The following is a 23,477-nucleotide window of genomic DNA, read 5'->3' on the forward strand; positions in this document are numbered from 1 at the left end:
CCCAGCCCCACCCATCAACAGTCAAGAGGATTAAGGTTTTACTGAGCTCTGACCGCCACAGCAACAGTCAGCTCTACCCACCACCAGAGCCTCCCATCAAGCCTCTTAGATAGCCTCAACCACCAGAGGGCAGACAACAGAAGCAAGAAAAACTACAATCCTGCAGCCTGTGGTCCAAAAACCACAGTTACAGAAAGACAGAGAAGATGAAAAGGCAGAGGGCTATGTACCAGATGAAGGAACAAGAAAAAACCCCAGAAAAACAACTAAATGAAGTGGAGATAGGCAACCTTCCAGAAAAAGAATTCAGAATAATGATAGTGAAGATGATCCAGGACCTCGGAATAAGAATGGAGGCAAAGATTGAGAAGATGCAAGAAATGATTAACAAAGACCTAGAAGAATTAAAGAACAAACAAACAGAGATGACCAATACAATAACTGAAATGAAAACTACACTAGAAGGAATCAATAGCAGAATAACTGAGGCAGAAGAACGGATAAGTGACCTGGAAGACAGAATGGTGGAATTCACTGCTGCAGAACAGACTAAAGAAAAAAGAATGAAAAGAAATGAAGACAGCCTAAGAGACCTCTGGGACAACATTAAACGCAACAACATTCGCATTATAGGGGTCCCAGAAGGAGAAGAGAGAGAGAAAGGACCAGAGAAAATATTTGAAGAGATTATAGTCGAAAACTTCCCTAACATGGGAAAGGAAATAGCCACCCAAGTCCAGGAAGCGCAGAGAGTCCCATACAGAATAAACCCAAGGAGAAACACGCCGAGACACATAGTAATCAAAGTGGCAAAAATTAAAGACAAAGAAAAATTACTGAAAGCAGCAAGGGAAAAACGACAAATAACATACAAGGGAACTCCCATAAGGTTAACAGCTGATTTCTCAGCAGAAACTCTGCAAGCCAGAAGGGAGTGGCATGATATACTTAAAGTGATGAAAGGGAAGAACCTACAACCAAGATTACTCTACCCGGCAAGGATCTCATTCAGATTCGATGGAGAAATCAAAAGCTTTACAGACAAGCAAAAGCTAAGAGAATTCAGCACCACCAAACCAGCTCTACAACAAATGCTAAAGGAACTTCTCTAAGTGGGAAACACAAGAGAAGAAAAGGACCTACAAAAACAAACCCAAAACAATTAAGAAAATGGTCATAGGAACATACATATCGATAATTACCTTAAATGTGAATGGATTAAATGCCCCAACCAAAAGACATAGACTGGCTGAATGGATACAAAAACAAGACCCATATATATGCTGTCTACAAGAGACCCACTTCAGACCTAGGGACACATACAGACTGAAAGTGAGGGGATGGAAAAAGATATTCCATGCAAATGGAAATCAAAAGAAAGCTGGAGTAGCTATACTCATATCAGATAAAATAGACTTTAAAATAAAGAATGTTACAAGAGACAAGGAAGGACACTACATAATGATCCAGGGATCAATCCAAGAAGAAGATATAACAATTATAAATATATATGCACCCAACATAGGAGCACCTCAATACATAAGGCAACTGCTAACAGCTATAAAAGAGGAAATCGACAGTAACACAATAATAGTGGGGGACTTTAACACCTCACTTACACCAATGGACAGATCATCCAAAATGAAAATAAATAAGGAAACACAAGCTTTAAATGACACAATAGACCAGATAGATTTAATTGATATATATAGGACATTCCATCCAAAAACGGCAGATTACACGTTCTTCTCAAGTGCGCATGGAACATTCTCCAGGATAGATCACATCTTGGGTCACAAATCAAGCCTCAGTAAATTTAAGAAAATTGAAATCATATCAAGCATCTTTTCTGACCACAACGCTATGAGATTAGAAATGAATTACAGGGAAAAAAACGTAAAAAAGACAAACACATGGAGGCTAAACAATACGTTACTAAATAACCAAGAGATCACTGAAGAAATCAAACAGGAAATAAAAAAATACCTAGAGACAAATGACAATGAAAACACGACGACCCAAAACCTATGGGATGCAGCAAAAGCGGTTGTAAGAGGGAAGTTTATAGCTATACAAGCCTACCTAAAGAAACAAGAAAAATCTCAAGTAAACAATCTAACCTTACACCTAAAGAAACTAGAGAAAGAAGAACAAACAAAACCCAAAGTTAGCAGAAGGAAAGAAATCATAAAGATCAGAGCAGAAATAAATGAAATAGAAACAAAGAAAACAATAGCAAAGATCAATAAAACTAAAAGTTGGTTCTTTGAGAAGATAAACAAAATTGATAAGCCATTAGCCAGACTCATCAAGAAAAAGAGGGAGAGGACTCAAATCAATAAAATCAGAAACGAAAAAGGAGAAGTTACAACAGACACCGCAGAAATACAAAACATCCTAAGAGACTACTACAAGCAACTTTATGCCAATAAAATGGACAACCTGGAAGAAATGGACAAATTCTTAGAAAGGTATAACCTTCCAAGACTGAATAAGGAAGAAACAGAAAATATCAACAGACCAATCACAAGTAATGAAATTGAAACTGTGATTAAAAATCTTCCAACAAACAAAAGTCCAGGACCAGATGGCTTCACAGGTGAATTCTATCAAACATTTAGAGAAGAGCTAACACCCATCCTTCTCAAACTCTTCCAAAAAATTGCAGAAGAAGGAACACTCCCAAACTCATTCTATGAGGCCACCATCACCCTGATACCAAAACCAGACAAAGACACTACAAAAAAAGAAAATTACAGACCAATATCACTGATGAATATAGATGCAAAAATCCTCAACAAAATACTAGCAAACAGAATCCAACAACACATTAAAAGGATCATACACCACGATCAAGTGGGATTTATCCCAGGGATGCAAGGATTCTTCAATATACGCAAATCAATCAATGTGATACACCATATTAACAAATTGAAGAAGAAAAACCATATGATCATCTCAATAGATGCAGAAAAAGCTTTTGACAAAATTCAACACCCATTTCTGATAAAAACTCTCCAGAAAGTGGGCATAGAGGGAACCTACCTCAACATAATAAAGGCCATATATGACAAACCCACAGCAAACATCATTCTCAATGGTGAAAAACTGAAAGCATTTCCTCTAAGATCAGGAACGAGACAAGGATGTCCACTCTCACCACTATTATTCAACATAGTTCTGGAAGTCCTAGCCACGGCAATCAGAGAAGAAAAAGAAATAAAAGGAATACAAATTGGAAAAGAAGAAGTAAAACTGTCACTGTTTGCGGATGACATGATACTATACATAGAGAATCCTAAAACTGCCACCAGAAAACTGCTAGAGCTAATTAATGAATATGGTAAAGTTGCAGGTTACAAAATTAATGCACAGAAATCTCTTGCATTCCTATACACTAATGATGAAAAATCTGAAAGAGAAATTATGGAAACACTCCCATTTACCATTGCAACAAAAAGAATAAAATACCTAGGAATAAACCTACCTAGGGAGACAAAAGACCTGTATGCAGAAAACTATAAGACACTGATGAAAGAAATTAAAGATGATACAAATAGATGGAGAGATATACCATGTTCTTGGATTGGAAGAATCAACATTGTGAAAATGAGTATACTACCCAAAGCAATCTACAGATTCAATGCAATCCCTATCAAATTACCAATGGCATTTTTTACGGAACTAGAACAAATCATCTTAAAATTTGTATGGAGACACAAAAGACCCCGAATAGCCAAAGCAGTCTTGAGGCAAAAAAAATGGAGCTGGAGGAATCAGACTCCCTGACTTCAGACTATACTACAAAGCTACAGTAATCAAGACAATATGGTACTGGCACAAAAACAGAAACATAGATCAATGGAACAAGATAGAAAGCCCAGAGATTAACCCACGCACCTATGGTCAACTAATCTATGACAAAGGAGGCAAAGATATACAATGGAGAAAAGACAGTCTCTTCAATAAGTGGTGCTGGGAAAACTGGACAGCTACATGTAAAAGAATGAAATTAGAATACTCCCTAACACCATACACAAAAATAAACTCAAAATGGATTAGAGACCTAAATATAAGACTGGACACTATAAAACTCTTAGAGGAAAACATAGGAAGAACACTCTTTGACATAAATCACAGCAAGATCTTTTTTGATCCACCTCCTAGAGTAATGGAAATAAAAACAAAAATAAACAAGTGGGACCTAATGAAACTACAAAGCTTTTGCACAGCAAAGGAAACCATAAACAAGACCAAAAGACAACCCTCAGAATGGGAGAAAATATTTGCAAATGAATCAACTGACAAAGGATTAATCTCCAAAATATATAAACAGCTCATTCAGCTCAATATCAAAGAAACAAACACCCCAATCCAAAAATGGGCAGAAGACCTAAATAGACATTTCTCCAAAGAAGACATACAGACGGCCACGAAGCACATGAAAAGATGCTCAACATCACTAATTATTAGAGAAATGCAAATCAAAACTACAATGAGGTATCACCTCACTCCTGTTAGAATGGGCATCATCAGAAAATCTACAAACAACAAATGCTGGAGAGGGTGTGGAGAAAAGGGAACCCTCTTGCACTGTTGGTGGGAATGTAAATTGATACAGCCACTATGGAGAACAATATGGAGGTTCCTTAAAAAACTAAAAATAGAATTACCATATGACCCAGCAATCCCACTACTGGGCATATACCCAGAGAAAACCATAATTCAAAAGGACACATGCACCCGAATGTTCATTGCAGCACTATTTACAATAGCCAGGTCATGGAAGCAACCTAAATGCCCATCAACAGACGAATGGATAAAGAAGTTGTGGTACATATATACAATGGAATATTACTCAGCCATAAAAAGGAACGAAATTGAGTCATTTGTTGAGACGTGGATGGATCTAGAGACTGTCATACAGAGTGAAGTAAGTCAGAAAGAGAAAAACAAATATCGTATATTAATGCATGTATGTGGAACCTAGAAAAATGGTACAGATGAGCCAGTTTGCAGGGCAGAAGTTGAGACACAGATGTAGAGAATGGACATATGGACACCAAGGGGGGAAAACTGCGGTGAGGTGGGGATGGTGGTGTGCTGAATTGGGCGATTGGGATTGACATGTATACACTGATGTGTATAAAACTGATGCCTAATAAGAACCTGCAGTATAAAAAAACAAACAAAACAACTAATACTAAACTTTCATTGGGTTATTTGTATGGAAATATGTTAATATAAATGTTTCAGACATTACATGAAATTTCTAAAAATGTTATATTTGTATTTGTATGGAAATATGTATGGAAATATGTTAATATAAATGTTTCAGACATTACATGAAATTTCTAAAAATCTTATATTTGTATTTGTATGGAAATATGTATGGAAATATGTTAATATAAATGTTTCAGACATTACAGGAAACTTCTAAAAATCTTATATGTTCTGGTATAAGGTTATAAGTAATAATCCTAGTTATTACTTTAAAATGTATATCTCAGAAATAACTAATTTTCTTGTCAACTGCATTATTATGAACTTTCATCAAATCTTTAACCATGGTCATTTTTAAGTCTTCTGTCATTTACAGACAGTTCTGGGTGTACTCTGATGATTTTGCAAGTATGTTCCTATAAAAGGGTTTCATCTTCAAGAAATTCATGGAAAAGACTCTGACAAGTACAGGTTTCTGGTAACTGACTGTACTGCTGAACTGAATGAATAAGCATTTTCAGAACTCTAATGAAAAACTGATGAACTCATAAAAGTGCTAACAAAAGATCAAGATGAAAAAAAAAATTAATTACATGGGACTGAGTGAACTGATGAGGATGAGTATAATTTTTGTGACTTTCTGTCTGAATTAAAAAAAAAAAAAATCCCACAAGGACTCAGAGGCAAAGAATATACAAATCAATTTTCACTGCAAAGTAAAGGAGCTGTTACAGTGGAGGATTACTGGACTGAATGTCAATATTATGACATAGTATGAGTGTGTTTCATGTTTGGTAATTGCAATCATTGTTGCTTTTGTTGTGGTCATCCATGTACAATGCTTGGTGTCAGTCTATTTATCTCTTGTAAAAATAAAATACAGTGTGTGTGTGTGGAAAAAAAAAACAAAACAAAACAAAAAATATATATATTTTGCAGAAAAATTACCTACTTTTTAATAAAGAAAAAAGGATGTGAAAAAAAAAAAAAAAAAGAATCTGCAACAGATGATCATCCAGCCTCTAAAAAAAATAAAATAAAAAAAATAAAATACAGTGCGTGTGTGTGGAAAAAAAAAAAAACAGATGGCAAAGTATGGTTTAGTGCTTTAAGAGGTATAAACAAGTGTTAAGGGGTTTTAACAGCAAGAGAAAGAATATGAAATGAAAGGCAGATCATTAAATACCAGGTGAGGGTGGACCTCCTTCCGTGTGCTCCGGGCATACTCTGTGCCTGGTGTTTCCCTCACCCCACTAAACCCTTAGGACTTCTATATTCTCCATGTCTGGCACCCAGTGCAGAGTCAGTGAACGTTCGTTGGCTGGTGCTGGGTAGCTGTGGGCAGCTGGAATAAAGGTGACTCACTGATGGGCAGGTAGAGGGAAGAGGTAATTAAGCGGGAAGGGGAGGGAGGTGGGGCGGCCCTGAAAGACAGGAGTCCAGGAAGTAGAGCTGGCATTCTAGGCAGAAGAAACAGTATGTACAAAGGCACGTAAAACTGGACAGTTTTTAAAGTATTTGCCTAGAGCATAGATTACAAAAGGAGAATGGTATAAGATAAAACTGACGGGGAGGTTAGAAGCACATCTTGGGGTAAAGGAAGTGGAAAGCCGCTTGCAAACGCACGAGAATGAGAATGCGTGGTGGGCAGCACAACCCCCAGAGGTGTCCGGAGTCCAACGCCTGGAACCTGTGAATGACCCTTATGTGGCTAAAGGGACATCGCAGGTGTTTTCAAGAGCAAGGACTAGAGAGGGGGCAATTGTCCTGAATTATCTAGACAGGGCCAAGCTAATTACAGGAGTCTTTAAAATCAGAGACCCTTCCCAGCTGCAGTCAGAGATATGAGGGCAGTAGAAGAGGCTGCAGAGACTGGAAATGTGAGAGGGGCTTGACCTACTAGGCTCTTCCCCACACACCTGCGTGGCCTCACCTCTGTCAGGTTATTACGGAAATGCTGCCTTTCTCAGCTGGGACCTCCGTGGCCACTCTAAGCTGGAAACCACCACCCCATCCCAGCCCCAGCAGTACCGCCCCCCTTCCCTGATGTATTTTATGTACTTATTTCTGTCTCAGCAAGCACCACCATCTAACCTATCCCTTGATGCCCAAAAATTTGAGTCTCTGCGTTCAGAGAGTGAAATGGAGCCGACAGCAAGGTATAATACCTTATCCAAATCTAATTGATTCCTGAGTTTTGGATGACATGCATTAAGAGTTCACGGACCAAAGGATTCATTAAAAAATTTACCCAAATCTATTCAGTTCCTGAGTTCTTAAAGGGAAAGTTCTGACAGTGTGATACTGAATAGTATCAATACTTCGTATATACTAATTTTATTATTCGTTTTCTGTATTCCCTCACTAGACTGTAAGCTCCATCCAGGAGACCAGGCGTGCCTGCCTGCTTTATTCTCTGCTATACCCCCAGCACTTAGAATAGCGCCTAGCTCATAGTGGGCATCCAAATATTGGCTGAATGAATTAATACTTGAAAATGTAGGAGCAATTGAGGTTACCAAGGTAAAGCATGTACAGGTGAAAGAGAAAACGGACCAGAAAGAGCACAAGCGACCACGTCTGGAGGAAGGGACTGAAGAAAGCAAACAAACAGGCAGGGAGAGGACAGAGAGGGCGAACGAAGGAAAGGAAGTACCAAGCAGGCTCAGAGGAAGGCGCAGCTTCTAAAAGCAGCAGTCAGCAGTGCCGATGCTACGGGGTGTCCAGAGTGCATGGTAGAAGAACAGCAGTAACCTTGGGGGAACCAGTTGTTGACCTGGACGCAGAAGCCAGATTATAAAGGGTTAAAGAGTGAACACGTTGGAAGGCAATGAAAAGATGTTCTAAAAAGGTTTAACAGAGCAAAGGAGAGAGGTGCGGTACCAGGAGAAGGGTGTGTGTTATGCTTTGCTTCGCTTGGTTTTGTTAGAATAAAAGAAAAGCAGAGCTCTGAGGGCGGGGGGCTGTGTCTGCCCCAATCACAGCTGCACCCTCGGGGCCTAGATCAGAGCCTGACGCAGAGCAGCCTGAACTAAAGATTTCGTGCAGACTGGACGGTGGGGTAAAAGGACAGAGCCTGAGGGATAAGAGAAGGCCCTGGAGAAGGTAAGAGCCCGCATCAGAGGCAGGCCTGAAAGGAAACAGTCAGCTGTGTTCAGACACAGAAACAAAGGAGGAAAGAGAAGAGGAGAAGAGAGCGTCAGGCGCTGAAGAGATGCTGGCGGAGCTTGAGCTGAGTGGCCTCGATGGGACTGACGAAGTTGGAGGAAGCGCCATCTCCTCCGAGCAAGGGGGCGAGAGTCCCTGTGGAGTCTTGGGAAGAAATGTATGAAACAGGTGCCATCAGGAAAGGGGGAGGGGTCGACAGGAAATGAATAAAAGGATGAAATAGACCAGAACCTAATTCAGGATCACAGATTGCAAGCAGGGCACCAGCCCCTCACAGAAGAGACGGCACGCGTTCCAGCGACCACTTACCCAAGGTGGGCTTGGACCACCGCAAATCAACCTCGGCAAGGTCCTCCAGCTCCTGCTGAGCCTGGTTGAGGGACACGGAGAGGATGTGGACAGACTGATAGGCAGCTGTGTTCGACAGCTCGCTTGTGGCATTAAATATCTGGAAAAGAAGCAGGAACGTCATTTCCGACACCGACCTAGCGGATGGTCAATGATGCTACTGCCCCCTGGTACACACCAACCCTCCGAGCTCCTTCTGAGCCTTTAGGATACCCAAACCAAATGAATAATCAGAACCAGTGGTGGGCTGGTCCGGATCGCCTTGATCCACAGAGACCATGATAAATCATGTCCCCAAAGAAGGTGGGAACACAATGAAATCTGAGATCTCAAAGACAAGTCTGTGTTAGATGAGAGGAGCTGTGGATGGGTTTAGGCTAAAGAAGGCCGATATCTTGAACGAAAATACTTCTATTAAGAAAAAGCATTTGTTAACATAAAGCCATGGCATTAACTTTTCTTTTTAATGGAGCCAAAAAGGCCGTGGGGAGGTAAGTTTATGTAATCCATAGGCCATGAGAGATGTATATTCAAAAGAAACACACCTGAGAAACGATTTTTAAACTCCTGAAACATCCTGAAATCAGCCTCAAGATGCTTATCTCCTCGTCTCAGTCCTGGAAAATCACCCAGGAAAAACACGGGAGGCCTGGCAGTGTGAAAGGTGGTGTTCAGGGTGATTGCTGACAACAGCCTCAAGAAACCAGACAAAGAAAAGGGTCCGTCCAAAGACACAGCACTTTTTCCCAAAGCACTTTATGAAACCTCACCAGTTGCCAAGAGTGTGACAGGACTGGCTTAGGGTTCTTCTGGACACGAATGTGTGTGCTACACCGACTGGTTTCACTGTTAGTCCTATGAAGCATCATTCCTCTCTGGGCTTACATGTAAGTGCTATCTCCTTCAATCCTGATTTTTCAGTAGTTATGTTTCTCTTTATTTTAAAAAGAATGTATCATAAATATATTGTTTTGCTTTCTAATTAGTGTTTGTTTTTCCTGGTCTTCTCTCCATCCCCCTGGACAGAATGGTCTTCCCAAAACAAAGGCCTAACAGGAGCCTCCAGAAGGCCAGTTATCACTGGCCTCGGGGAACAAGAGCTCCAGCTGAGACAGGACTGCCACAGCGAGAGGCACAGGAGGCTGGGCCGCTTTCCATTGGCCGCTGGCCACAGAGTGTGCAGCTGGCTGGCTTTGCCTCCCACCCGCCACAGAGAATGCAGCTGGCCTCGCCGCTGCAGTGTCGGAGCAGCCAGAGCACCTCCACAGAGCATTTCACTGAAATGCGCTGCCCCCTGAATCGCCTTTTGACTTGCCGCTGGGCCTGCCGTGGCCAATAAGACGGCCAGATGCAAAAGAAATGGCTCTTTAGGTCCCAGTGGGAGCCGCAGCCTGAACTGCTCCCTGGGTAATGGCAGCTCTAGGCTGTCAGGGTTACTGCTCTTTCCACACATGGTCTCAGGAAAATTCCATAGGAAATCCAGACCCGCTTGTTCAGGATCTTCCCTGGCAAGTTTCATGTAAAATAAACATTAAAGACTAAGAAGAGACTAATGCACTCACAGTATATCTTGGCAGGGAAGTTATTTTTCAGCAGCAAGTACCTGTAAAAAGTCGCCTCCCTTGAAATTCAGTTCTGCACCAAGCACTAAGGATCGTATGTTGCTTCCATGGAAACAGGGGATGAAACTGCTTCTCTCCACCCACACCAGCTTCTGCACCGACTGGGAACTCCAGTGCCTCCTCACAATGAGACGCTAGTTTCAGGGGGCAGTGCAGGGAACATGCGTCTTGTCTTTTAGACCCGTTGCTAACACTGTAGAGTATTGCAAGGCCAACAGAACTGGGGGGAGCGGGGTGGGGCGGGGGTTGGCATCCTCCTCTATTGTTACCAGCACACAGAACTGGATCCAAAGCATTGGCTGGAAAACTTCCATTTTCAAACTCACATTTGTGTATTATTTCAAGCCAAAGCTCGAAAGCCACAGTAAGTGTTAGCAAAAATGGGGGTGGGGGGAAATTCTTGCTGCATCTGATGACAATTACTTCTGAAATTGGTATCCTGTCCCAATATCACCAAGCCTTTTTGATGGAAGGATTTCCTTGGGGATACTGGCAGCAAACTTAGGAATAAAGAGATTTCAGGAAGATTTTCATTTAAATGACACTTGGTTTCCCTGCTGATGAGAGGGGAAGCCTCACTCCATCTGCTGAGATCAAATTTCATCTCATCAAACACCTCAGTGTAATTATTTTTCTACCAAGTATTGAAATGAGGATGTAAATGAATACCAAGGTATTTGAAGTCATTAAGGCTGCAGCGACTGGGAGAGCCCTACCACCTCTCTGGGGACCTGCAGTTCACCATCAAAGCAGCTGCTCACTGGTGTTCATTTTGTAACCTTTATACTACATTCTTGAATTAATGAAGAAACGTCAAGAATCTATTTCCTCAGAGAATCTTGGCATGGGGTCTGCACAGGGGAGCAAGGCATGTGTGTGAATGTGTGTGTGTATGTGCACACAAGTGCACGCACTGACGGACACAGGGAAACTTTACTTAAAAGAATTTGGATCCTGTATGTTACTTTACCTTCTACCACAGTACAATATAGCAGACTTAGTTCAGAGAATAACTACAAATAAGCCAGTCATCACAACTCCTATGAATCTGGTATTATAATGGGGCACCAGCCCTTCTCTTCTGGATTTTAGTTCCCTTATTTGTAAAGCAGGAATGTGGGGATTGCTGAGATATTGAAAAATGGGCTTTCTATCTAATGTTGGCCATCTTCTTCCGAGCTAACTAGAAATATCCAAGTCTTAAGACATACCCTGACTTAGGAGGTGACAGATGAACATTTAGACTTTCCTCCATTTATAAACATCTCACTCAGGGTTATAAATAACACTTGATTTTAAAATTCCACTTTACCCTAACAACAAGATGGGCATACAATCTGCCATTTCCCTCATTTGACTGTGAAGAGTGGTTGGTTATAGTGGAAATCTTATCTCCTCAGAAAAGTCACATGGAGGGAGAGAAGGAGAAAGACAGAGACTCTATGTGTGTACACGCGCGTGTGTGTTGGGAGTCTTCAGGGGGAAAGGAGCAAGTGGAATCAAGGAGGAGTCATGTGAAGCATCCTTTTGATCAAAAAATAAAGTTCTACCGAGGGTTAAGAGACTAGAAAACTTGCCTTTTGGTACTGTCAGCCCCTAAAATTCAGTCTTGCAGACTAAGTGTGTGATTTAAAACAAACAAATAAAAAAAATGAACACTTGTCTTTTTCAGATGGAATCTTTTTTCTATTTCCCTGTATCTCAGAGCTTGTAGCCCTAGTTTAATACAGAATATGCTTAAGAGTAAATTCCAGGCAGAAAGAATGTGTTCTGTCTTAACAATCAAAATCTGATTAAGCTTGACAGAAAATGGGATGAGATCCCCTGGCACAGATTGCGGCTGAAAACCTGACTGTACAGATACAAATAGATCTGGTCCGTGCCTTTCTGTGCAAACAGAGAACTGTAATTAAAGCATTAAGGAAAATACTGTTTTTCTTAATGAGTTAACAGCAATCCCACTTCTATATAAAACCATGCTTTCTATCAAGAGATAAAACTTCAATTTTGCTTCTATTCACTTATGTTAAAAGGGAGCCCAGTTAAAGCCCAGTTAAAGTCCAGTTTAATAAACATTTAAATTCAAAAGGTTTCCGTATACTTAAGTAGGGCAGGAAGCAAGACTAAGAAAAATATTGGTTAGGAAGACATAAATGCAAGAATTTAGATTTTTAAGTAGAAAACTAATAATGAAAGGAAGTAGATATGTCCAGAGTAGAATCTTTTTAGGAGCATTATTTATTAATTGGTTAAAAAAAGGAAAAAAAAAAAAGGAAGAAACCATAAGGGGTAGAAGCTATAGAAGCAAAACAAGAAATCCTAAGTATGCGCAAGGACTCAATTTTATAAATTTTTTTAAAAAGATTAATTGAGATCATGGTCTAGCTGTAGAGGTTTTTAAATCTCAAATTTAAATATTTCTCAAAGATAGAGAAGTAGATAATGGAAAAAAGGCAAGGAAATAAAAATCAACTTGAGGAGGAACTGAGTTTTAGAGAAAGAGCTAGGGAAGACAATCTTTTCAAGATCTTAACCTATTAAAGGAAACAAATGAAAGTACACATCAAAGTATATAAACATATTAGTTCTGATGAATAATGCAAATTAAATCATTTATTCCTAAGATTCTTATTTATATAATGTGCCTCTTTATTGTAAACTGAGCCTTTGATAGATATTTAAGATATCAGTTAGGTGAATATCAATTTCTTGATTTTTTAACTTGCTCTTAAAAATTATAGTTATTTCATGCTCATTATAGAAAAATCAAAAAATACAGACAAGCAAAGAAAACTAATCCCAATTTCAAATGTGCCAAAGAATTTAACTCACACTAACTTCTCTGGATGTCTGATACTGAGTGAAAAATATTTACTCATCTTTCAGCAATATTTTAAGCTGATAATCTTTAAATATGTCTATGAACTTGCTACTGTCCAGCTCTTATCCTAATATAAATGAAACAGCAATGGTCTCGCTTACTTTTATTTTTAAATCAGATAGCTTCCACTAAACAAAGCAATGACAATTCTGAGGGCCAAAAGCAATAACCCCATCACACAGTACCTAGAAATCCACTCTCTTTATTGTAGACTGTTTTTGTGTTCAGTTAGAAGGTGGAGTTGTTTTTAAAAAGAAATCTCAGTGCTAAAGACATTTAGCACCAAGGCTTTTGTTCTACCACCATTGTCTTGCTAGGATACCAATTAACAATTAAGAAACTTTCTCCGTTGATAACTCTTTCAATGTCCTTTTTAACCAGCGTTACTTAAGAGACCTCACTCATCATGTGTCAGAGGGGCCCTATCCTCTAATAGCAATGGGGACAGGAACACTTCAAGATGAGTTTCATCACTGACAACGTATTGGCAGGTCGGCATTCCCTTGTTCTGTCCCACTTGATTCTCCAGGTACTGTATATGCCCCATCCCCTACCTGGGAGCTCATGTAGTGCTCTTCCTCTCGACATTCTATCAGGGTAAACAAGAGCCCAGTGAAGTCTCTCTATAGCTACAATAAGGGAGAAAAAAATGCTAGTTCTCAAAATTTAAGAAAAATTAATCTTCAAAGGCCATGACTGAAACAGAGAAAAAAACTGACACTAACAAAAGAAATCCTAGGCTATGAAAAAGTTGAGCAAAAAGAGTCATCAATGGCTCTTATTTCTGTGTAAAAAAATATATATATTAATTTGATATATGAATATATATATCAATTTGACACGTGACCCCTAACTGAAGTATCAAGGTGTCTGCGTGCGGCTTGGGATGGTTCAACAATAACAACAACAAACAGATAAATCAAATATGGCAAAATACCTACAACTGTCGATCTAGGTGATGGATATATAGGTCTTTATAAGTCTCTTAACTTGTGTGTGTGTTTGATGTTTTTACAATAAAAAGCTTTTTAAAATAATGACATCTTATATTTAGACATTACTTTTCAATTTATAAGGGCCTTTTAGAGACAAACAAAATAGTTTAATCTTCATAATGGCCCTGTTAGTTAGGCCAGATATAGTTGTAGTATAGTCATCAAAACTAAGCCTGAGACATTTAACAAAATTCAACAAACTTTCATGATAAAAACTCTAAGACAAGTAGGAATAGAGGGAAATTTTCTCAATATGATAAAAGGTGTTTATGAAAAACCCACAGGTCACATCATAGAAAGACTGAAAGCTTCCTCCCTAAGACCAAGAACAAGACAAGGATGTCTGTTTTCATCACTGCTATTCAACATTGTACTGGAAGTTCTAGCCAGAGCTGTTAGACAAGATAAAAGAAATAAAAGCATCCAAATTGCAAAACAAAAAAGGTAAAACTATTTCTAACTTCAGATAATATGCTCCTATACATAGAAAATCCCAAAGAACCTATAAGAAAGCTACTAGAGCTAATAAACAAATTCAGCAAAGTTTCAGGGTACAACATCAAAATGCAAAAATCATTTGTTTCTATAAATGAGCAATGAACAATCCTAAAAGGAAATTAAGAAAGAAGTTCTATTTATAATAGTATGTAAAAGAAAAATACTTCAGAATAAATCTACCCAAGCAGGTAAAAGACTTGTACACTGAAAAACTATAAAATATTACTGAAAAAAAAAATAAGGAAGATCTAAATTAATAGAAAAACATTCTATGTTCATGGATAGGAAGACTTAACATTGTTAAAATGTCAGTACTACCCAAAGCAATCTACAAATTCAACACAATACCTATCAAAATTCCAACAACCTTTTTTGCAGAAATGGAAAATCATATCCTCACATTTATATGGAATTACAAGGGATCTTGAATAGCCAAAACAATCTTGAAAAAGAAGAATAAAGTTGGAGCAGTCACATGTCTCAACTTTGAAACTTACTACAAAGCTACAGTAATTAAAACAGTATGGTACTGCCATAAGAAGAGACATATAGACAAATGGAATAGACTAGAAAGCCGAGAAATAAACCCTCATATATATGACCAATGGATTTTTGAAAAAAGTGCCAAGACCATTCGATAGAGGAAGGACAGTGTTTTCAACAATTGATGCTGGGAGAACTGGATATCCACTTGCAAAAGAATGAAGTTAGACCCTCACCTTACACTATAAACAAAAAAGTGATTAAAACGGATCAAAGACCTAAACTTAAGAGATAAAACTAAAAAACTCTTAGAAGAAACATTGGGAAAATCTTCATGTCATTGGACTTGGCAACAATTTCAAGAAGATGATACTAAAAGCACAGACAACAAAAGAAAAAATAGATAAATTGAACTTCATAAAAATTAAAAACTTTTATGTATCAAAGGACACTCTCAAAAAAGTGAAATGACAAACTAAGAATGAGACAAAATATTTACAGATCGTGTATCTGACAAGCGATTAATACCTAGAAGATACAAATAATTCCTACAATTTAACAACAAGCAACCCAATTCAAAAATGGGCAAAGGGCCTAAGTAAACAATTTTCCAAATAAGACATACAAATGGCCAATAAATACATGAGATAATACTCAACATCACTAGTCATTAGAGAATGCAAATCAAAACCATATTAAGATACCACTGCACACCTACTAGTGTGGCTATAATCAAGAAAACGGAAAGTAACACGTGTTAGAATGCAGTGAAATTAGAACCTTTGTATATTGCTGGTAGGAATGTAAAATGGTACAGCCACTGTGGAAATGGTTTGGTGGTTCCTCAAAAGTTAAATATAGAACTAATCCAGCAATTCCACTCATAGGCATGTATCCAAAAGCATTGAAAGCAGGAACTGGAACAGATATCTGTACATCAATGTTCATAGCAGCATTACTCACAATAGCCAAAAGGTGGAAACAACCCAGGTGTTCATCAATAAATGAATGGATAAGCAAAATGTGGCATATACAATGGAATACAATTCAACCGTAAAAGGGGATAAAAGTTTGATATATGCTACATGGATGGACCTTGAAAGCATGATCCTTAGCAAGATAAGTCAGACACAGAAGAACAAGTATTGTATGGTTCCACTTATATGAGGTACCTAGAAGAGGCAAATTCATTGAGAGAAAGCAGAATAGAGGTTACCAGGAGGCAGGAGGAAGGGGAAGGGGGGATTTATTGTTTAATGGGTACAGAGTATACATTGGGGATGATGAAAAAGTTTTGAGGATAGATAGTGGTGATGGGTACACACAGCACTGTGAATATATTTAATGCCACTGAATTGTACACTTACCAACAATGATACATATTATGTTATATTCATTTTAACCACAATTTTTTAAAAGCATGTTTTACAAAGTTTCATAAACACCAAGTGATTTGCTCCAAGCCATACAACTAGTAAGAGGCAAAGCCAACATTCACTCTCAATTTTTAAATCTCCATGAAAACAAAAGACAGAGTATGTTAGCTGCCCAGCATCCAAACAAAATCTAATTGTTTTGATTTCCTAGGCTCTCTCCAGAAGCTCATCTCCTAAGACCAATCAAAAAGAAGAGTAATCTACTTTGCCTTCAATTTGATACGAAATCTCCATTACCATCAAATACTCTGTAGCTTCTGCCTTTAGCCCAGGAAGGTGAGAAAATAGTGCCCCACACACTGACACACTAGCCATGACTAAGAAAGCAGGCTCTGGGGTCGCATTCATATCCTGGCTCCACAATTACACTGTGACCTTAGGCAGGGAACTTAACCTCAGATGGGCCAGTTTCCTCATCTGTGAGATAGGAATATCTTATAAGTACTTACCACATAAAGTTGTTAATCGAATTAATTAACACATGCAAAGAAAGCACTTAGAACAGATCTTGGCACACGGTAGAAAAAGAAGGCTTCTACCTCCTTCTCCTCCTTGCCCCTTTCCTCTTCCTCGTTTATCTTCCTCGTATCAACATTATTAACACTGAGACTCTGCAAATTACCTGTGAAACAGTCATCTGCATGTTACTTTGCCCACTGCAAAGCCAGACATCTCCAAATAAGACACCATGAATTCTCAGGGTGAAGTTCTTCCTCCCAAGAATCTGCTGTGCCATCACTTCATAAGGTCCACCAGGCTTCACAGGATCCAGTACCACCATCCAGCTATCAGAGTGGGCTGAAATAATAATAAGGCCCCAAGGATTAATCAATCAATCAACTAAAGTGAAATTAAAACCCAATCCTGTCATGCATCAGACTCATTTGTGGCGATTCCCAGCTTCTGTGATGAACTGGATTCAAGGCTATGAAGACTGGCCAAATTTCAGACAGGTCAACAGAAATAACGAAAGCAGCAGCGTAGCTATCTTTAATCTGTACCAATCCCTCCTTACTTTTAATCAAAGCATTTACAAGAAAAATAAATCACCCAGTTATAATCCTAAACGAGGATAGACAAAAATACACAGAGATTAAAATTCAAGGGAGTTTAATACAAAAACATAAAATAGAAATTCTTCCTATACCATCCAACTATCAATATTAACATAATCCTAATCTAACAGATTTACCCAGTGCCCCAAACTAACTTGTGAGCACAGGTTAGAGAAAATCACTTATCCTCTGAAACTGACTTGATGGTATCATCCTTGTCATCAACCCCCCAACTCCTCCCCCTGTTGCTCTCAGGGATTAATACCACCAGTGGTTCTGGGCTCTCTTATCAACAGTTAAACAGGTGACACATAAAGAAGTAGTAGGAGGCACATAAATTAATCTCTCTTTGAAGAAGATATTGAGACTTGCCCAATTAATTATTTTCACAGAGTTATTTACCAGACTTAAGGTTTTTGAACGCAGTTTGGGAGATGAAAAGCTATCCAAGACCCTATTTCAGAAATTCATAGCATATTCCTTAGCAACCACCCCCCTACCACCTTCCCACCTCTCACCCACGCACACCACCACCGCTGCCAACATCATACTCGGAGACTTAAGAAAAATATCTTCCAAGTGGCAAAATTATGCCTAGGAGAACCAAACAACAGGAACAAAGTTGAAGAAACGAGAGGGAGAAAACAGACAAAATAGAGAGATGATTGTTTTAAAATAAATATTCTTGGACTTCCCTGGTGGCGCAGTGGTTAAGAATCTGCCTGCCAATGCAGGAAACACGGGTTCGAGCCCTGGTCCGGGAAGATCCCACATGCCACGGAGCAACTAAGCCCGTGTGCCACAACTACTGAGCCTGTGCTCTAGAGCTTGCGAGCCACAACTGCTGAGCCCGCGGGCCACAACTACTGAAGCCCATGTGCCTAGAGCCCATGCTCCGCAACGAGAAGCCACCACAATGAGAAGTCCGCGCACCGCAACGAAGAGTAGCCCCCGCTCGCCACAACTAGAGAAAGCCCACGTGCAGCAACGAAGACCCAACGCAGCCAAAAATAAATAAATTAAATAAATAAATTTTTAAGAAAAGAAATTTATTAAAAAAATAAATATTCTTGGCATAATGCTGAAGAATATGGACTGATTTATAATTTGTGTCCATCGGATCAATGTAAATTCAAAGGGAAAGAATGGCAAGAGCTAGAAACGAGGCATCCTAAGGTTATTACACCAACCGGAAAAAATTAATTATAAAAAAACTAGCCAAGTGCCTACTCGTGCCAGACACTGTGCTAAGTTCCTCTTAATCAGTAAGAGCTAAGAAGAGAAGTCCAGCCTCACGGCAGGAGATTGGTAAAGGCTCAAACCATAAAGGATTACTCAGAGTCCTGTGGGAAGCATCCAAAACCCTCAGGCATCAGTGAAAGGGCACAGGTCACTCCTCTCAGAAGCGCAACTGACTGAGCCTGCTACTCCCACCCCTGCGAGGTCAATTAAGCCCAGGACCAAACGTTCGCTATTGCTTTTAACACCACCAATAGTCACAGACATCAACATATTAAATGCAGAATTCACCTAAAGCAGAAAAATCACTGTTTTGGAAACAGTGGGCAGCTAGTACAGATTGTGTCGCACAGGTGTGATGTGCTCCGTATGGCTCTCTCGTCTGAGCAGGCAGACTCTCCAATCTGTCCCAACCGCAGCCTTGCCAAGGTCTTTCCAGACTTCTTGCACTGACGTTGCTTACTGGAGCTCTGTCCTCCTGCCACCAACATTACTCATTTGTGATGATGAGGTCAATCCCTAGAAAACCCAGGACAGGACTATTTTTGAGCCTTCTACTACTGTACAAGCTATTCCTAGTCCCTGCTGTTAATTAGGTATTTACATTTAGTCTCTATCCAGGCAATATGGCTGGTGTGGAAAAGCGCCTTCACCAGAGCTTCTGAAAAGCTTTGCTGCCCAGCAATAAAAAGACAAAGACGGAAAGGGGGGGATGTTGGGGCAAAACAGGGCAACACCATCCTACACCCAGAGGATGAGCTCCCTCTAGAGCCTAAAGCGTCTGAAGAGAACTAGGCATGGAGATCTGAGCCTTGTTCCCCAGGACTGCTCTCCCCCAGGAAACTGCTCGACTTCCACAAAGACCTTGCAGAACTTCCTTCTGTTCTAGTCCTAGAGTTCTTTTAGTTTCTAGCTCTTTTCCTCTCCCACTTCATAAGAGAAAAACTGACACAAGAATGAGTGTTAAGTAAAGTTAACTGCCATGCAAGGCAGGGGAAACCAGCTCCACTACAGAGGGGTTATTAATGGTCAAAGTAACTCAGAAATAATTTGTTTAAAACAATGTGGATTTACTGCCATGTAAGTATCGATATATACAAAAGAGAGCGGCCCTTGTGAAGACTGTTTCTTAGACTCAAGGCAAGGGTGGGACGTTTCACAAGGAGAATTGATTAGGCCTTGGCCTGTCCGTTAAGGACCGGTTGATGAAAGTGCAGCTGACCACAGGCCAGTGAAGTCCAGTTATAGATTTCAGAAACTGTGTTGACCCACCAAGTCCATTAGGTTGAGTCCAAGCAATAAAATTGAGTGATGGGACTTCCCTGGTGGCATGGTGGTTAAGAATCCGCCTGCCCATGCAGGCGACACGGGTTCGAGCCCTGGTCTGGGAAGATCCCACATGCCGCGGAGCAACTAAGCCCGTGCGCCACAACTACTGAGCCTGCGCTCTAGAGCTCGCGAGCCACAACTACTGAGCCCGCGTGCCACAACTACTGAAGCCCGCGCACCTAAAGCCCGTGCTCCACAACAAGAGAAGCCACCGCATTGAGAAGCCCATGCACCGCAGCGAAGAGTAGCCCCCGCTGGCCACAACTAGAGAAAGCCCGCGAGCAGCAACAAAGACCCAATGCAGCCAAACATACATACATACATAGATAAATAAATAAATATATATATATATATTAAAAAAAAAATTGAGTGACAAACCACAAAGAGTTGAAGTTCACCATCCAGCTGGCTTTTGCTGAGCTTGATGGGCTTTCTGAGCAACAGTTGCTCTGGTTCCTTCCTCTGGGCCCCAATCACTTGCTATCTTGCGACATCTCTTACCAAACCAGGCTCAGGTTTCTGTAAATGCTCATTTTTGTTGCATTCAAATCTCTGCTTCCTCCCATTCTTTCTTCTTCTATCTAGGAAGATTCATGCCCTTCCTTCATTGTACAGCTACTGAGAGAGTTTACCGGGTGCCAGGCACTCCATCAAGTAAATGGCAGAGAGTAAACCCCAGTCCTCCTGGGTTATACTGAAAAGAAAGCCACGCAAACTGACTGGGGCTTTGTGTTTTCCAGCCAATGGTTAGTGTATCTGGTGGCCTATTTCTCACTGTCCCTCTTCTCTTCCTCTTCCAGCCAAGAGCATAAGTAAAGAACTCTCTCCATGTTCTCTCCATCTCCCTGACCAACCCCACCGCAAAATGGGAATAATAAACAATCAAAGCCAAAAAATTAAAAGAATTTGTCTAGAGACATGATTAGTCATGAAGTGCATCTTGCTATTTTTCCTCTTTGCTATTCATATCAGATGTTAATTGTTTTTCAGGTTATTGTGCCAAATCTCAGAAACCAAGAAGAGAAAAAGGAAAATTATCCAACAACCTTTCCCTTCCCAAGAGGGAGAACCTAGAACTGGAAGCAGCCCTAATCACCTCTTCCCCCACAGAAGCCTGGCACTTCACCAGGTGCAAACGGGTCCACTGGTTTGTGGAAGTGACCTGGAGCTAAAGAAGGCCTTACTGCCCAAACCGCCCCTGCCTGACCTGCATTATTCTGTATAAAGTTCATCTCCACCACCACCAAATATAAATGTAAAAAAAAAAAGCTTAACTATTTTTCTATCAATAAAACTGTTGATGCAAGTTACTTAAACTATAGCTTGCTATGGCAGACACACCCTAAGGTGACCCCCAGTGAGTCACACCCTTGTATAGTCCCTCCCCTCAAGTGCAGGCAGAATATATGATTTGCTTCCAATCAACAGAAAATGGCAAACGGGATAAGATGCCATTCTCATGATTAAGTTACATTACATGGAAAAGATGAAGGGGTCTCGCAGATATAATTAAAATCCCTAATCAGTTGGCTTTAAATTAATCCAAAGGGAGATTATCCTGGGTGGGCCTGACCTAAATAAGGTGAGTCCTTTAAATAGGGTCTAGAGGTCAGAGATTTGAAGCAGCAGAAATGCTGCCATGAATTCTACAGGCACAAGGAAATGAATCTGCCAGCAACCTAAGGGTGCTTGGAAGCGAATCATTCCCTAGTCGAGCCTCTGGATGAGAATGTAGCCCAGCCAACACCTTGATTTCAGCCTTCTGAAACTCTGAGTAGAGAACCCAGATAAATGATGGTCAGGCTTCAGATCTACAGAAATTGTGAGATAGTAAAAGTGTGTTGTTTTAAGCACCTATGTTTGTGGTAACTTATTATGTGGCATAGAAAATTAGCACGCACGTTAACACTGCAACCAGGAGATTTTTAATTTTCTAAGAGGTTTGGGCCTTTTGTATTTTCTATTTACCTCAATCATGACAAATTCAGGCAGATACACCTTCAGTTTATCACCTACATATGCATCCCCCATGTGTGTCAAAGTGAGAGGATATAGACTATTTGCCCCAATTTTACTTCTTGTGTCTGAGAGAATCATCATGCATCACTTGACAACATGGCTTGAACAGGCCCAGAACCTGACCATATTCCAAGTCATCCCTCAGGTTTTAATTTTCCCAATGCTTAAGTGTCAGTCTGCTGGACAAAAACCTTTACGTTGTTAAATTCCACTTTGCTGTGGGCACCTAGGGGATTATAGGTAATAAGTTAAATATTAACAGAGATAGAGAGTCTGGCTGAAAATCCCAGAGTCATCATCAAAATTTAAATAGAAGTCAACCCTTCAATATGCCCTATAGTATCTCCTTTGAGAAACATTTTCTTCGCTGCCCTGTGAAATTTCTTACATGTTTATCTCTTTTATTCCAAATAACATTTTATCCATTTTGCTTCATGGGCAGGACAGAGCACGCTGTCCACGGAAGTAGGTTTGTGGATCTGTATAAACCACAATACCTTTCTTCTCTCCCAAGCCAGTGTGGAGAGCCTAACAAATAGATCTACCCACCACCCCACCAATAACAATCTCTTTTCCTGTACAATTACCTCAAGAGTCCATGAATCACTTGGCTCCCTTAAGCTGCTGCTGGATATTTTAACTCCAAACGAAGCATCACTTTGCAGTGAAGCAACTGAAGCATTACTTGAACCTAAATTGCTAAATGTGGAAGGACAGCATGAGACAGTGAGTTCTTGGAGGGTGGGCACATTCTTCCTTGTATTTTCTAGGGTTGCTAGCTCAGTGTTTTATACATAATAAGCCTTCGGTTGATGTTTATAGAATTGAACTCAAAATAAGTGAGCAGGTTCACTATCACAGTAAAGGAGAAGAGGGGCTCATCCCCTAATTATTACCTTTTATTCCTTCTCGTCACCACCTACCCTCCTGTCTCGTCTCTGGACACTCCAAATATTGGCCCTGCAACAGCCATGAAGGGGAAAAAACTAAAAATAATGCATAAGAACATTTTTAAAAACTGAAATGCTATGTATTATGTGCTTTCTCTATTTCTACGGCACTGTACAGTCTCTGTCTCCTAAATATTTACTGGTAATGTTATTTTTTAGCACTAAGGAAATCCTATTTATTGTTTTCAAACAATTACATCAGTTCTTTAGATCTCTAAATCAATGTCTTTT

General features: G+C 40.0%; 1 protein-coding gene across 3 annotated transcripts in view; it reads right to left on the reverse strand.

Moving 5' to 3' along the window:
• Positions 1-23,477, reverse strand: part of SIAE (sialic acid acetylesterase) — a 56,752-nt gene that overhangs the window by 27,350 nt on the left and 5,925 nt on the right. For 2 of the 3 annotated variants that reach the window (XM_007183437.2, XM_007183438.2), the window contains 2 exons: positions 17,277-17,452; positions 8,701-8,839 (listed from right to left, as the gene is read on the reverse strand). In XM_007183437.2, coding sequence (XP_007183499.2) covers positions 8,701-8,839; positions 17,277-17,452 — 315 coding nt within the window. Of the gene's footprint in view, positions 1-8,700; positions 8,840-17,276; positions 17,453-23,192; positions 23,257-23,477 lie in introns of all 3 variants that reach the window. The other variant, XM_007183439.2, reaches the window with a different exon arrangement.

The sequence above is a fragment of the Balaenoptera acutorostrata genome, chromosome 9, assembly GCF_949987535.1.
Source record: "Balaenoptera acutorostrata chromosome 9, mBalAcu1.1, whole genome shotgun sequence".
NCBI lineage: Eukaryota > Metazoa > Chordata > Mammalia > Artiodactyla > Balaenopteridae > Balaenoptera > Balaenoptera acutorostrata.